At 42.7% G+C, this 14,153-nt stretch overlaps 2 protein-coding genes across 2 annotated transcripts; one reads left to right on the top strand and one right to left on the bottom strand.

The window, feature by feature from the left end:
- Positions 1–284: 284 nt before the first annotated feature.
- On the bottom strand, positions 285–14,070 carry LOC136416154 (uncharacterized). Its single transcript, XM_066401198.1, has 4 exons — positions 13,745–14,070; positions 1,808–2,241; positions 1,009–1,522; positions 285–955 (listed from the first exon to the last, which is right to left on the bottom strand). The coding sequence occupies exons 2-4, from the start codon at positions 2,223–2,225 to the stop codon at positions 661–663; spliced, it is 1,227 nt and encodes a 408-aa protein (XP_066257295.1). The 5' UTR covers positions 2,226–2,241; positions 13,745–14,070; the 3' UTR covers positions 285–660.
- On the top strand, positions 6,444–11,744 carry LOC136416311 (uncharacterized). Its single transcript, XM_066401429.1, has one exon. It carries the CDS (start codon positions 6,444–6,446, stop codon positions 11,742–11,744), a length of 5,301 nt encoding a protein of 1,766 aa, XP_066257526.1.
- Positions 14,071–14,153: the final 83 nt, after the last annotated feature.

Raw genomic sequence — 14,153 nt, 5'->3', positions numbered from 1 at the left:
GAAAGTCCACGGAAAATTTACATAGTATAAAGTTATTCTCGTAGTACTTACATATATGCCTGCAGTTTCATTTTTTTTCATAATTACTCAAAGTAATTAACAGGAACATGGCAGTTTTTTAGTGAAAATGGTTTCTTTATTGAAAATTTATATGTTCCAAAAATAACATGGTACCGATTCTTAAGTGTTTTCGATTTATTTTAATTTTTTCAACTTTTTCAACACTTCTAGAACTTTATTAAAACTCAATTATTTACAAAACTATTTCGCATAAATTGATAAAGTATGCGAGTATTATAAATTACTAAAAATTAACACATTTTTAAAAACAATTATAGAATTAAGAAAAATATTTGAAAAAAATGATTAAAATTTAGAATGTTTAAATTCAAAAAAGTCATTTTTTTCAAATGGCACCCGACCATTATTTTTGCAACATGTCAGGTCAGAAATATTTTACAATGTCAGGTTTTTTCGGCAAAACAGAAATACAAATTTCAAAAATACATTAAACTTATAATTTTTCACATACGGATTACGTCAGCTCTCAAAGACGAACCCTGTATAGCAAATACTACACGGAGAAAAAGCACTTGTGCAATAAATCTTAAAATAAAACGACAAATTTAAATATTTATTTTGAGTAACACATTTGATGTCTCACAGCCACCCCCTCCTAACGCACAATTTCACCACAAGCCCAATTTTCTCCTTTTGCCTTTCCCCCATATTGTTCATCATCTCCTTCATTTTCTCAAACATGTCAACCTCTCCAGTCAAATGATCTTTCTGGGCCCCTTTGACAGCGAAGATCACGTTGCAGAAGGTGAGCGCGTGACTGACCTCCAATTTGGTTGCCACCCTGTTGACCTCCTCCAAATACTCTTCATAGGAAAATTTAAGCTTTGGAACGTGTATTTTGACCAAAACTGCGGTCAATTCGTCATAATAATACCTAAAATCTATTACGTTTAATCAATCTTAAATGGTTTTAATTATAAGTCAAACCTAAGGAGATCATCAAAATGTGTTTGCTGAATTTCATCTCTCACACTGGTCAGTAAAAAGAACACCAGGTCGCGAGCAAAAGAGGAATAAGAGCAGCCTTGAAAATCTAATAATTTAACTAAATATCCTGGTACCTTGATCAACATGTTATTGACCCAAAAGTCATTATGAGAAACTGTGTTCCAAGGCTCCTTCCCTCCTCCAATAAATCGCTCGGGCATCGGCAGCAAATTCTCCTGCAGTTTCTTTAAGTTGCTCACATACGGTTGGCAGGCGGGAATTTTCACTATGTTCTCCCACATTAAGTCATCTGGATCAACTGCGTCTTCAGGAGGACCATTCTTAGGAGGCCCGGAAAAGTTGGGATGTTCAAGGGTTTTCTTGATTACTTCAAAGAATTCTGGATTTTTGAACTTCATTGCCAAGGGGATTCCGTGAAACCGAGCCAGGGTTTTCAATATCGCTTTGGCTGCCTCCAAGTCGAAACCTATGTGCCTGTCTTCGTTGATATAGCCTAAAGGAAGAGCAAAATCTTCATCATAATTTAGCTCAATTTTTGGCATTTTAGTGTTTTCCCAAAAGTCGCCCACATAAAGAAGATTCTAGTAAAGCCATGAGTCATGGTGGTCGAGTTAATGTTGAAAGGTGAATAGTTTGGTCGCTCTAACGTGATAAAGTGAAGAACATGCCATTTAACCTCTGAATGTTTTGGCAACACCTTATATGACTCTGCTTGAATGAGCTTTTGGTCCAAAATTCAAGGGAAAAATGATTTTAAAAAATATATATGATTTCTGACCTTCGGGAAGCAAATTCTTTATAAATAAAACTGTCTCTGCGTCAGGTTCAGTTTCCTCAGGATCCAAGCTCAGTCTTGAGCCCAAATACTTCGGGTAATAATCAGTATTAAATTCATATTCTTTGGCGAATTCTCTGAGCAAAGGCTCTATCTTGGAATAAAATTTAATCTCGTTCTTCATCATCATAGCACTCATGTTGAACTTCATCTCTACAAGAGGCAGACGCTTGGCCACTGCTTTGATGGTCTCGCGTCTTCCTGCTCTATCTTCAACTAAGATGTCCACACTGAATACCAAACTGAGATAGTTTTCTCCAGGAGCCGACAGTCTTGCAATATCGACTTTAGTTACTTTCCTGCCATCTATGCCTATAATTACTTTCTCTATGTCTTTTATCGCGTAGCCTTCAAGCGACATTGCGGCTGCAAATAAACTGAAACAATAACTGAGTTGTATGAATAATTCAGGCTAAAATATATATATGTTCCGCTACTGATAAAAGATAATGGGAAATGTGTGCCAACATGACTCTCCTAGATAGATACTCCTAATACGAGTGTTTATTGAAGTATTTCTGTCCTGGAATGCGATTTAAAACATTATAAAAATCATCATTATGAGTAAGTTTCACGTGATCTTAACTATAGCTACAACATAATTACGTTCATTTTATAAAATTTCAGTCGCGATGCCAATCTGTGATACGTGAGATTTATCAACTGATTTGATGACAATGGTCACGTAAAAAAACGTGCGTTTTGTACCGTCTTATTACGCACAATGGGAAATCGAATATTTTTCAAAATACTTTGGATTCAAGTGATTTTGTGGCGAAACTGCAGATATTGAAGGGTATTATTCTAAGAGTAAAAAGGGAAATTCACGGTCTATTTACATTTAATTCAGATCATACATTTTGGCAGGTTGTGGCTTCGTTGAAAGGGCCCTTTCCTAAGTTTTAAACTGAAACTAATCACCACGTATCTATTTTTCAAAATACCAAATTGGTAGCTATTTTTCTGGATTTAATAAAAAATTTAACGAAGTATTTTCCATTTACAAACTGATTTCTGGTCCGGACTTTCGAGCGCGTCGACGCCCCTGAATTCGCCACCTGTTTAAAGGCTGAAGGTCATCTATACACCTTGAAAATTTTTAGATCATTCAATTCATACCAGTGACGTACTGCAGGAGTACTGCAGGAGGGGTTTCTGTCATTTCCTAAATATTAAAAATTTCATTGAGTTTTGAAGAAGTTTTGATGCCCTGATGAAAACGTTCCCTATAAGAGCAAAAACTGTCCCTCATGCCTGAAATGTTAATAAAACCTGGAAAAGGTATATTGATAAGCTCTACAAAAAAGCTCTGTTCCCCTTTTGATAAGAAGAATGCTAAAGACTACAGAGAAGGTCAAATGGATAAACCACATTATAAACTTATTGATAACAAATATATATTTTTTAGTCAAAAATAACAAACTGAATTATTTACTTTAAGTAACAGTCTTTCACATCCACCTTCTACTAATGCACAATTTCACCACAAGCCCAATTTTCTCCTTCTGCATTTCCCCCGTATTACTCATCATGTCCTTCATTTTCTCAAACATGTCAACTTTTCCAGCCAACTGGTCCTTCTGAGCCCTTTTGGCAGCGAAGACCATGTTGCAAGAGGTGAGCGCTTGATTGACCTCAAACTTGGTTGCCCCCTGTTGACTTACACCAAACACTCTTCGTAGGAAAATTTTAGTTAGGGAACGTCGATTTTTGCCAGAAGTGCAGTCAGCTGGTCATAATAATGCCTGGAGATGTTTCTCAAACCTCAGAAGATCATCAAAGTGTTTTTTCTGAACTTCATCTCCCACACTGATTAGCAAGAAGAGTACCAGATCGCGAACGCAAGAGGAATAAAAGCACATTTGGAAATCTATCAATTTAACTATAGTTGTTGAGGAATCTTTTCCTGAACGTTTGATCGGCATATTGTTGACCCAAAAATCGCTATGGGTTACCGAACTTCAAAGCTCCTTTTCTCCTCCTCCAAATCGCTCCTCCCTCGGAGGTAAATTTTCCTGCAGTTTCCTGATGTTCTGCAAATACGGTTCGCAGGCGGGAATTTTAATGATGTTCTCCCACATAGTTGATCTAGAGCGGATGGGGCATTCCCAAGAAGGCCACCAGGACCGCCTTTGAGAGCTTCTGAGAAGCCGAGACGCTACAGCATTGCCTTCATATTTTCAATGAGTTTTGGATTTTTGAACTCGATTGCCATGGGAATTCTATAGAACGGCGCAAGAGCTTTTAGGATCGTTTCAGAGGCAGAGGCTTTGAAATCTAAGCCTCTGTGTCTGTTTTCGATGTTGTAGCCTAAAGAAAAGTCAGACCCATCACGATTTATGAGTGGAAAATTTGTTATTTCTTATCCTGTTGGAAGAAGATTGTCTACTAATAAAACTGCTTCTAAGTCAGGCTCAGTGTTCTTAGGATCTAAGCTGAGTCTTGAGCCTAAATGCTTGCAGTAGTAATCAGTAATAATTACATATTTTCTGGCAAATTCATGCAGCAATGGCAACTCGGAATAAAACTTAGTCTCATTCTTCATGGCAATATTATTGATGTTGAACTAGATTTTTAAGACAAGAGGCAAGCGCTTGGCCATCGCTTTGACGGTCTCGCGTCTTCCTGCTCCATCTTCAACTAAGGTATCAACACTGAACACCAAACTAACGTAGTTTTCACCGGGACCTGCCAATCATTTAATATAGAATTTGACCATCTCTTTGCCATCAATGCCCGCAATTATTTTTCTATGTCTTTGATCGTGTACCCCTTGAGAGACATGACGGGTTCACCGTAACTGAAACAATGAGTGAATTGCATAAATAATTCAATCAGGAATATATACAGGCTTTGGGATCGATTAAAAATAATACAAAATATGCGCCAGCATGAGTCTCATTAAAGAAACGCAATTAAAATGGTTCAATATGAAGCAAAAGTGTGGTGATTTCAGTATTTACCAGGATATTTCGGTATTGGAGTGCGGCTTAAACACATTTCAAATATCATCATTCTGAGATGTTTCCTACGCCTTTGACTATAGCTATTGTGTTTTCGCACAATCAAATAATGATCTTGAACTGTTTGTAAATGGCTTTCCATATATGCGCCGAAGAGGGTCTTGTGACGCCACTGGCTTTCATGAAATTAATCTGGGAATTATTTAATGAATTAAAAGGGGGTGCAAATGAAATTCGAAAGAAAAACATTGGCGAGGAACGTTTCTATCCACAGTTAGAATTTATTAAATTTCAATTTTCATTAATTCTGTTGAAGTATAGCAATTACAGCCGACAGCGGGTAGTTCATGTAAAAAGGTGGCTTTCCACGAGTTTAGTTATATTTTTTATCGATTTATTCTCTATTCGAACAGGTTTTAATTAAAATAATGATCGCGTGGCAACACTCAATACTGAATACAAAGAACCCAAAAAGGATAATTTATTATCAATTTGCCGCTAATGCACAGCAATAAACCTGCCAGCAGGCTTAAACAGAAAATACTTTTGAAGCTCTTCATTTAAGAGATAAAACGTAATTGTACCACCGATATACTATATGTTAAGAGTTGGTGAACTGAGTCTTGATATCTTCCTCGATCAAGCTAAAACCCTAAGTTGCGCCCCTGCACATCTTACATTTGTTGCCTTCCAGATGCCGCGATCCGTTAAATTCACTCGAAATGGTTTATGATTCAAATTCCTCGACTTTGTACTTGTTAAACTGCGAGGCAATCAAGTCATAAATGTGCATCGGAGGTGGTTCTTGGGTATCGGAATTCCCCACCATTACCTTTCGGCGGTGGTTGTAATTGGGGGTTCCGTCACGTCCCACTCAGGATGAAAGCAATATTCCGGTCACGGGATAATTTGCCCTTGGCCATAAGACCTGCCCAAATGGGCCTTCTTCAACTAAAATGAGCTCCGAAAAGGGGCACGCCTATGTCTGCTGACCAGCATCTCCCAGTACTTAAGGGCTGGGAGAAGCAAGGATCTCTCTCTCATCACGATCACGTTGAACCGTTGAGGTTGTCCCGATACCTCGGCAATCCACTCGTACCCGAAAATTATACCTGTCACCGGAATCGCGATCGTCCAATCTCGTGTTTCCTCATCTAAATTTTAGTCATACCTATGTGTTACAATTAGTAAATAAACCTTGTTAATGTTGAAAGTGTTGTCCTAAATTCCACGGCTTTCGGGAAATCCCACGTGTTTGCTTGCTAAGCAAGAAGCTAGTCCGTCCTGGACTCTCGCAACCAGGAGTACAACGTCGATACTGCGAACCGACAAGTGTCGTAAATAGTGCTAGCGTGTAAGTGCTCTCGTATAATAAGCGCGGGTGGTGTCTCCAACCTCAAAGGAAGGAACCCCTGCATATCGCTCACCATTTGGTCCTTCGAGCCGGATCTTCCCAGCGACGCCGAGAAAGCCTTCGTAAAGGAGTGGACAGCAGCTTAAAGGTCAGTCTTTCAATATTTGCAACCCTCAACCCATATCCCTCACCGATTTCCTCTCGACATTGATTTTATATCGCCACGGTTTCACGTTAGTCTGTACTCTGTGAACGTAGTGTGATGTCTCTCATAGATGATGAACAGTTTGCCCCAGAACTCGTTTTAAAGAAATTAAAAAATAGCAAAGCCCAAATCAAAGGTGAGCTAACGCGCTTCGCAAGTTTTTTAAATAAGGCCGATTTGCACGAATGCATCGAACTGCTTCAGGCTAGGTATGATAGCGCAAAATCAATATTGGACAAGTTTAAGTCAATCCAAACAGAATACGAGGAGTTACTAATAAGTGACTTTCCCAGTAATTACAAGGAAAGGGAACTAGAAGAAGAACGTGATAGGTTTGAAACTCGATATTTCGAATCCTTGGCCATGGCGCAAAGTGTTCTAGATAAGCATTTTCGTAATCAACAGCAATGCAGCGCAAATTTGAGTCGAAACGCGGGGTCACCATCAACGAGCGCATCGTTACAGGCAATCGCCAGCCCAGGTGAATCGAGTGTTTCGGCTAATTCGTTCATCAAGCTTCCGTCTCTAACCCTACCTGAGTTTAGCGGGTGTTACGCAGATTGGCAACGATTTCGAGATATGTTTAGAGCGGTAATTCACGACAATAACGCATTATCGGATGCTCAACGCTTCTACTACCTGGAAGCATCTCTTCGAGGCGAACCAAAAACATTATTAGCATCACTGGCCCCTACCAACGCGAATTACACCATTGCCTGGGATCTTCTTGAAAGACGATACCAAAATAAAAAATTTATCATCCACTCCCATTTAAGGGAGATCATGGAGTTCCCCGCGTTAACCAAGGAATCGTACGCAGCCTTGAGAAACTTCTCAAACCACTTTTTTAAGAACTTTCGCGCGTTAGAGTCCTTGGGCGAAGAGGTACGTGAGTGGAACACCATGTGGATTTATATTCTGGCGTCAAAGTTAGACGTCAGCACGAGGCGCGAGTGGGAGAAGTATTCCCAAGGCATGAACTCGCCGAAAGTCGATCAGTTCAATGAATTTTTAATGCAGAGGTGCCAGGTATTGGAAGCGGGGGACGCAAGGTTGTGGTCAAATTCTAGAAAATCTAACGAGTCCAGATCATTTGCCACCACAAGTAGCACATATCGTCCGGCATGTCCGTTCTGTAAGGGCGAGCACTTCATATATTCCTGCGAGGAGTTCAAAAAATTATCAATCTCGAATCGCTTTGAAAGGGTGAAGGGGATGAATCTATGCACAAATTGCTTACGACACGGGCATAAACTATCGGAATGTCGTTCGTCGGGGTGCAAATTATGTCGGCAAAGGCATGCAACTTTGTTACACAAACCGCAACGACCTTCGCGGGCTGATGACGCAAACATCAAGCGGGGCGACGGTAATAGTTCTCGCGATGATGACTCGAATCCACCCGAAGGTACCGGGGAACGGCACGCGTCATATCCGATACTAGCGAATACCTGTCAAAACGCGAGGAATTCCCTTATATTGTTATCAACGGCGGTAGTAGACACCCACGGCAAGCACAAAACCCGAATTCCGTGCAGAGTCCTGTTGGATTCAGCTAGTCAATCTAACTTCGTTAGCATGGCCCTGATTAAACGATTGCAACTAACACCGTCGAAGGTTGACATTCCCGTCCTAGGCATAAATCAAATACAGACAAGAATATCGCACGCCACTGAAATATCATTTGCATCTCGAACCACGGCCTTCAGAACAAGGTTGAGTTTTCTCGTCGTGCCGAAAATAACGGAGGTAGCGCCGCAAAATTATTTTGATAAATCGAACTTGAATATTCCCGATGAGTTAATACTAGCCGACCCGGACTTTAACGTACCCTCTGAAATCGACATGCTCTTGGGATGTGAAGTATTTTTAGACCTTCTCTGCATAGGACAATTGAAACTAGGCAGAAGTCTTCCAACATTGCAAAAGACGTTACTCGGCTGGATAATAGCCGGCCGAGTCCCGTGCCAATCAGGCAAGCTTCGTGGAACGCAGGCAATGGTCTCAACCTGTCTTCTCACGCAAAACGCGTTAAAAGGGAGCTTGGAGAGATTTTGGCTTGTCGAAGAGGTCGATTCGCATTCTTTAAGTCACATGACCAAGGAAGAACGCGAATGCGAAGAGCACTTCGTCAAGACAACTACTCGCGATGAAGATGGCAGGTTTATAGTAAGGCTTCCATTAAAATCTAGCGTCACGGATTTAGGTGATTCCGAGCAAACAGCGCTCAATCGATTATACGCGATAGAAAGACGACTAGCAAAAGACCGCGAACTCGGAACTTCCTACCGGACCTTCATGCGTGAATACAAGGACCTCGGGCATATGACAGAAGTACCGCGTAAACCAACTTCGTCGGAGGTTCCGATTTACTATATACCACACCATTGCGTTCAAAAACAGGAGAGCATGACGACCAAGCTACGGGTAGTTTTCGACGCCGCGTGCAAAACAACAAAGGGCTCATCACTGAATGATGTCCTAAAGGTCGGGCCCACGATGCAAAATGATCTATTCTCGATATTACTACGCTTTAGAAAACATAATTTTGTCTTGATCGGGGATATAACGAAAATGTATCGACAAATATTGGTGGACAAGCACGAAAGGAACCTTCAGCGGATAGTCTGGCGAGATACGCCCAATGAAGAAGTCAGGCACTATCAACTCAACACGGTCACGTACGGCACCGCTTCAGCCTCGTACCTCGCAACACGTTGTTTGCTCGAGATCTCAAAAAACGTGGCCGAACAACGGCCGCGCGAATCTGACATAATAGCGACTGACTTCTATGTTGACGACTTGCTGACTGGGTCCTCAGATCTCGACTCCCTTAAACAGTTGGGAGAAGGCATTCGCCGAGTTTTATCGGAATACGGATTCGAATTAAGAAAATTTCGATCAAACGCGCACAAGGTACTGGACGACATCGCCAGGGACAGTCACGAAAGCGACAAGTACCTCATAAGCGATAACTCGAGCAGCAAGACATTAGGAATTTCGTGGATTCCAAGTCTTGACGTTTTCGAATATAATTCGCAAAACTTCGCGGAGACTCACAGCAGAGCCACGAAACGAATCATATTATCATGGGTCTCAAAAATCTTCGACCCTTTGGGAATCTTGGGTTTCTTAACGGTGCGCGTGAAATTGTTGATTCAACGTCTCTGGCAGCTAAAAATCGATTGGGATGAGAGCATTCCAAGCCAGTTGCACTCGGAATGGTTAGGCTTAAGAAGCGAAATAGCAAAGGTAGGTCTATTGCAAGTTCCACGCCATGTTCTCGTCAATAACCCGAAATCGATAGAAGTTCACGGTTTCTCGGACGCCAGCGAAAGGGCCTACGGATGTTGCGTGTACCTGCGATCAACGGACGAAAACGGAAAAATCGAAAGTCACTTATTGTGCGCAAAGTCTCGCGTCAGTCCCCTAAGGTCCCTCTCGTTACCGCGATTAGAGCTCCTCGGAGCTGTGCTGTTGGCAAAACTGGTGAAGAGGTCCATCAACGCTCTAAAGCAGCCCATAACCAGAATGTTTTTGTGGGCCGATTCCACGATCGTTCTATGTTGGATCGCAAATGAGCCGAAAAGATGGAGGACCTTCACCGCCAATAGAGTGGCATTGATACAGTCATTGACCGCCATTGATGATTGGAATCACATACGATCTGAGGAGAACCCCGCGGACATTATATCGCGCGGTACAAGCATCAAGGACTCAAAAAATTCTCGACTATGGTTCCACGGACCCAACTTCCTCGTGGAACCAGATATGTGGCCTGAAGACCCGTCCATCTCGAGATTCGCGACTCCAACGAACGACACTCCCGGACTTAGGCCAGTGCCGGAGGTATCGCTAGTAGCACAATATCCCGAAGACGGTATATTTAGCAGATTCTCGAATCTGCATAAATTAATACGCGTCATGGCCTATTGTGCAAGATTTGGAAGCAATACGAGACTACCTAAGGGAGAAAGGGGGTCGGGGCCTCTGAGCTCAGGTGAAGTGCAGCGGGCTGAATGGCAACTCATAAGAGTAGTTCAGTCACAATCGTTTCCCGCGGAAAATCATGACTTAAGGACGAGAAATCGCGTCTCGACCAAGAGCAAGTTAAAGGCCTTATCTCCATTCATTGATCGGGACAGTATGATAAGAGTTGGGGGTAGGCTAACAAACTCAAGCTATTCTTATGATGTAAAACACCCTATCGTACTGCCGGCCAAACATCCATTTACCAACCTCGTTATTGACCGCGAGCACAAACGCACCCTGCACTCAGGGACCCAATGTACCTTAGCTCACGTCAGACAAAGGTACTGGCCCCTAAATGGTAAGCAAGTAGTGAAGGCACACGTCCGACGATGTGTGGTCTGTTTTAAGGCCAATCCAAATAACTCCCTCGTTCCCAGGATGGGTGAACTGCCTAGTTCTCGCGTTACTCCGTCGCGCCCATTTTCAGCTGTTGCTGTTGATTACGCCGGGCCATTTGAACTAAAGGATGGAAAAACGCGGTCGCGAAAGACAATCAAGGGGTACATTTGTATCTTTGTGTGTCTCGCAGTCAAGGCTGTGCATATCGAGGTTGTCACGGACTTGACTAGCGACGGGTTTTTGAGCATGTTGAAAAGATTTGTATCGAGACGAGGCCTGTGCTCTTCTATTTACAGCGACAACGCTACGAACTTCGTAGGCTGTAAAAACGAACTAATCGCGATACGAAACATCGTAAGATCTAGCACGTTTCAAAATTTCCTGACAAACTCGCACATAAAATGGCAGTTTATGCCTGCAAGGTCCCCGCATTGGGGGGGGCTTCACGAGGCTGCGGTAAAATCCTGCAAGCATCACTTGAAGCGAGTTTTGAATGGCTCTCGGTTTCATTATGAGGAGTTCTACACACTAACTACTCAAATCGAGGCGATTTTAAACTCAAGACCTTTAATTCCCATAAGTCCTGATCCCAATGACCTAAATGCGTTCACTCCTGCCCATTTCCTGATTGGGCAAGAAATCACGGCCATAGCCGAACGGGACTACACCGATAGCAAGATCAGCCTCGGCAAGCGATATCAGCATCTCCAGCGCGTCGGACAACACTTTTGGTCTCGATGGCGAAAGGAGTACCTCCATCAGCTGCAGCAACGAAACAAGTGGCAGTTCCAGACCAATCCCGAAGTGCATGTTGGAGCCTTGGTCCTGCTGAAGGAAGATAACGTGCCGTCCCTGTGCTGGCCGCTGGGCCGAATCGCGGCCGTCCACCCTGGGCAGGACAGTGCAGTGAGGGTGGTCAGTGTGAAGACTAAAAACGGAACTCTCAAAAGAGCCGTCACGCGAGTGGCCTTGCTGCCAATAGACTAAGTTGTGGACTCTACGCACATTTAAGGATAGTTTAGTAGTAATCACATCAATCTTTTGTACATATTATATCGTTACCACATACCATTGAAAGCCGCAGCACGGTCTTTCAAGGGGGGGAGGATGTTAAGAGTTGGTGAACTGAGTCTTGATATCTTCCTCGATCAAGCTAAAACCCTAAGTTGCGCCCCTGCACATCTTACATTTGTTGCCTTCCAGATGCCGCGATCCGTTAAATTCACTCGAAATGGTTTATGATTCAAATTCCTCGACTTTGTACTTGTTAAACTGCGAGGCAATCAAGTCATAAATGTGCATCGGAGGTGGTTCTTGGGTATCGGAATTCCCCACCATTACCTTTCGGCGGTGGTTGTAATTGGGGGTTCCGTCACGTCCCACTCAGGATGAAAGCAATATTCCGGTCACGGGATAATTTGCCCTTGGCCATAAGACCTGCCCAAATGGGCCTTCTTCAACTAAAATGAGCTCCGAAAAGGGGCACGCCTATGTCTGCTGACCAGCATCTCCCAGTACTTAAGGGCTGGGAGAAGCAAGGATCTCTCTCTCATCACGATCACGTTGAACCGTTGAGGTTGTCCCGATACCTCGGCAATCCACTCGTACCCGAAAATTATACCTGTCACCGGAATCGCGATCGTCCAATCTCGTGTTTCCTCATCTAAATTTTAGTCATACCTATGTGTTACAATTAGTAAATAAACCTTGTTAATGTTGAAAGTGTTGTCCTAAATTCCACGGCTTTCGGGAAATCCCACGTGTTTGCTTGCTAAGCAAGAAGCTAGTCCGTCCTGGACTCTCGCAACCAGGAGTACAACGTCGATACTGCGAACCGACAAGTGTCGTAAATAGTGCTAGCGTGTAAGTGCTCTCGTATAATAAGCGCGGGTGGTGTCTCCAACCTCAAAGGAAGGAACCCCTGCATATCGCTCACCACTATACATACACTACTGCACACATACTATATATTACGCAGTACACGAACGCCCATTTATTTTTGAATAAACAATGATAATTAGTATGAGCCATAATTGGTATAATCCCGCTCATGGTCTTGGCCATTAAAAGTTGCGGCAGCGTGTGACCGCCGGTCATTCCCCAAAAAATTATTCGGGTAATTTTATGGTTCAAATTCATAAATAAGATCCATAACAATAGGAATTAGGCGAGCACGGCCTTGGCCTTTCGATGCTTCCTTTGCTGAAAGCTTCTTCAAATTTCTGATAGAGATGTATCTGTTTAGGATAGCAACGGACTTGACCAGGCGAGCCACAGTCAAAGATTTCGACGATACCTCCAACCACAGTAACTAAATTGAACTAACTAGCTGCGCGACTCTCCATACTCCATAACCGATAATGTGATAAGGGGGGAAAACCTTATGAATGCGATATGGTTTTACGACACGAGATAATCGGTAATTAATAGCTGAACAAGAATGCTGAATTGACTTATCCAGAGCTTATTCTTATCTGCCAAATAATTCGAACGCACTCGTGGGCTTAACTGATAAATAACGTAAGCACACGAGGTCAAGTTAAATTGGGTTAAATAGTCTACGGAGGCGAAGGAAGGCCCGGTTAAGCGCTCCTATGACTTATCCGGCGATAAATCTTCTGTACAGGATGATCCAAATATACTCCTGAACTCAACCAATAAGTAAGTCCACGGTAAATCTGCTATCAATTTCTATTACAGGCTAATTCCCTTAGAAACATTCAAGTAGAATTTACCACCGAACATATATTTATTTCAGAAAGTTCAATCTGCTGCGGCACTTTGATCTGGTCAGGTGAAAGCAACAGAACTCTAAAAAGCTCACAACTTAGTCGCTTACTTTTGATCACGCTTGTAATCCCCCAAGCTACTGTCTTCGCCGCTTCCACCGGATACAAGAAGAAGTAAGGGCATGCGACTTATCAAGGACGCATTTGGGGGGCATGGGACTAGTCTATGATAAATATGTTATATGTCCGGTGATTTACCTTATTTCAGGTCCAGTTCCAATTCCAATACCAATTCTGCAGTGATGGTAGCGATTCGACAGGTATCAGTGGTGCGCAGTTGGTAGTTTGCACCAGCGGTCGTGGCGCTGACTAAATGCAATCGGAACATACATAATCAGTTGGGAGGAAATTAATATTGTGTCAACAGGAGTGTGAGCGATGGCGATAGGATGTAAAAAACCGTTTACGCGCGAACCGAAAAAAAGCAAACGAAGGGGCGATCCTGTGTGTTTGCAGCTGTAAGGTGAACATGCGCGTATGTTCGTTACTTTTGCGATCACGTCTAAGGAATAAGAGCGTACGGAAACGCATGCGAAAGTATACTTTCGGGTACCACCAGTCAACAAAATGTCACAAATGTCAGAAGCAACGTGGCCAGTATGAAAGT

The sequence above is a fragment of the Euwallacea similis genome, chromosome 22 (assembly GCF_039881205.1).
Source record: "Euwallacea similis isolate ESF13 chromosome 22, ESF131.1, whole genome shotgun sequence".
Classification (NCBI taxonomy): domain Eukaryota; kingdom Metazoa; phylum Arthropoda; class Insecta; order Coleoptera; family Curculionidae; genus Euwallacea; species Euwallacea similis.
The sequence above is the reverse complement of the archived record's forward strand: the minus strand, read 5'-3'. Positions and strand labels throughout refer to the sequence as shown.

Coding starts and splice junctions, on each gene's coding strand:
- LOC136416154 (XM_066401198.1), bottom strand. CDS start 2,225: ATGTCGCTTGAAGGCTACGCGATAAAAGACATAGAGAAAGTAATTATA. Junction 1,523..1,807: donor AAAGAATTTGCTTCCCGAAG/GTCAGAAATCAT, acceptor CTCTTCCTTTAG/GCTATATCAACGAAGACAGG. Junction 956..1,008: donor CATTTTGATGATCTCCTTAG/GTTTGACTTATA, acceptor AATAGATTTTAG/GTATTATTATGACGAATTGA.
- LOC136416311 (XM_066401429.1), top strand. CDS start 6,444: ATGTCTCTCATAGATGATGAACAGTTTGCCCCAGAACTCGTTTTAAAG.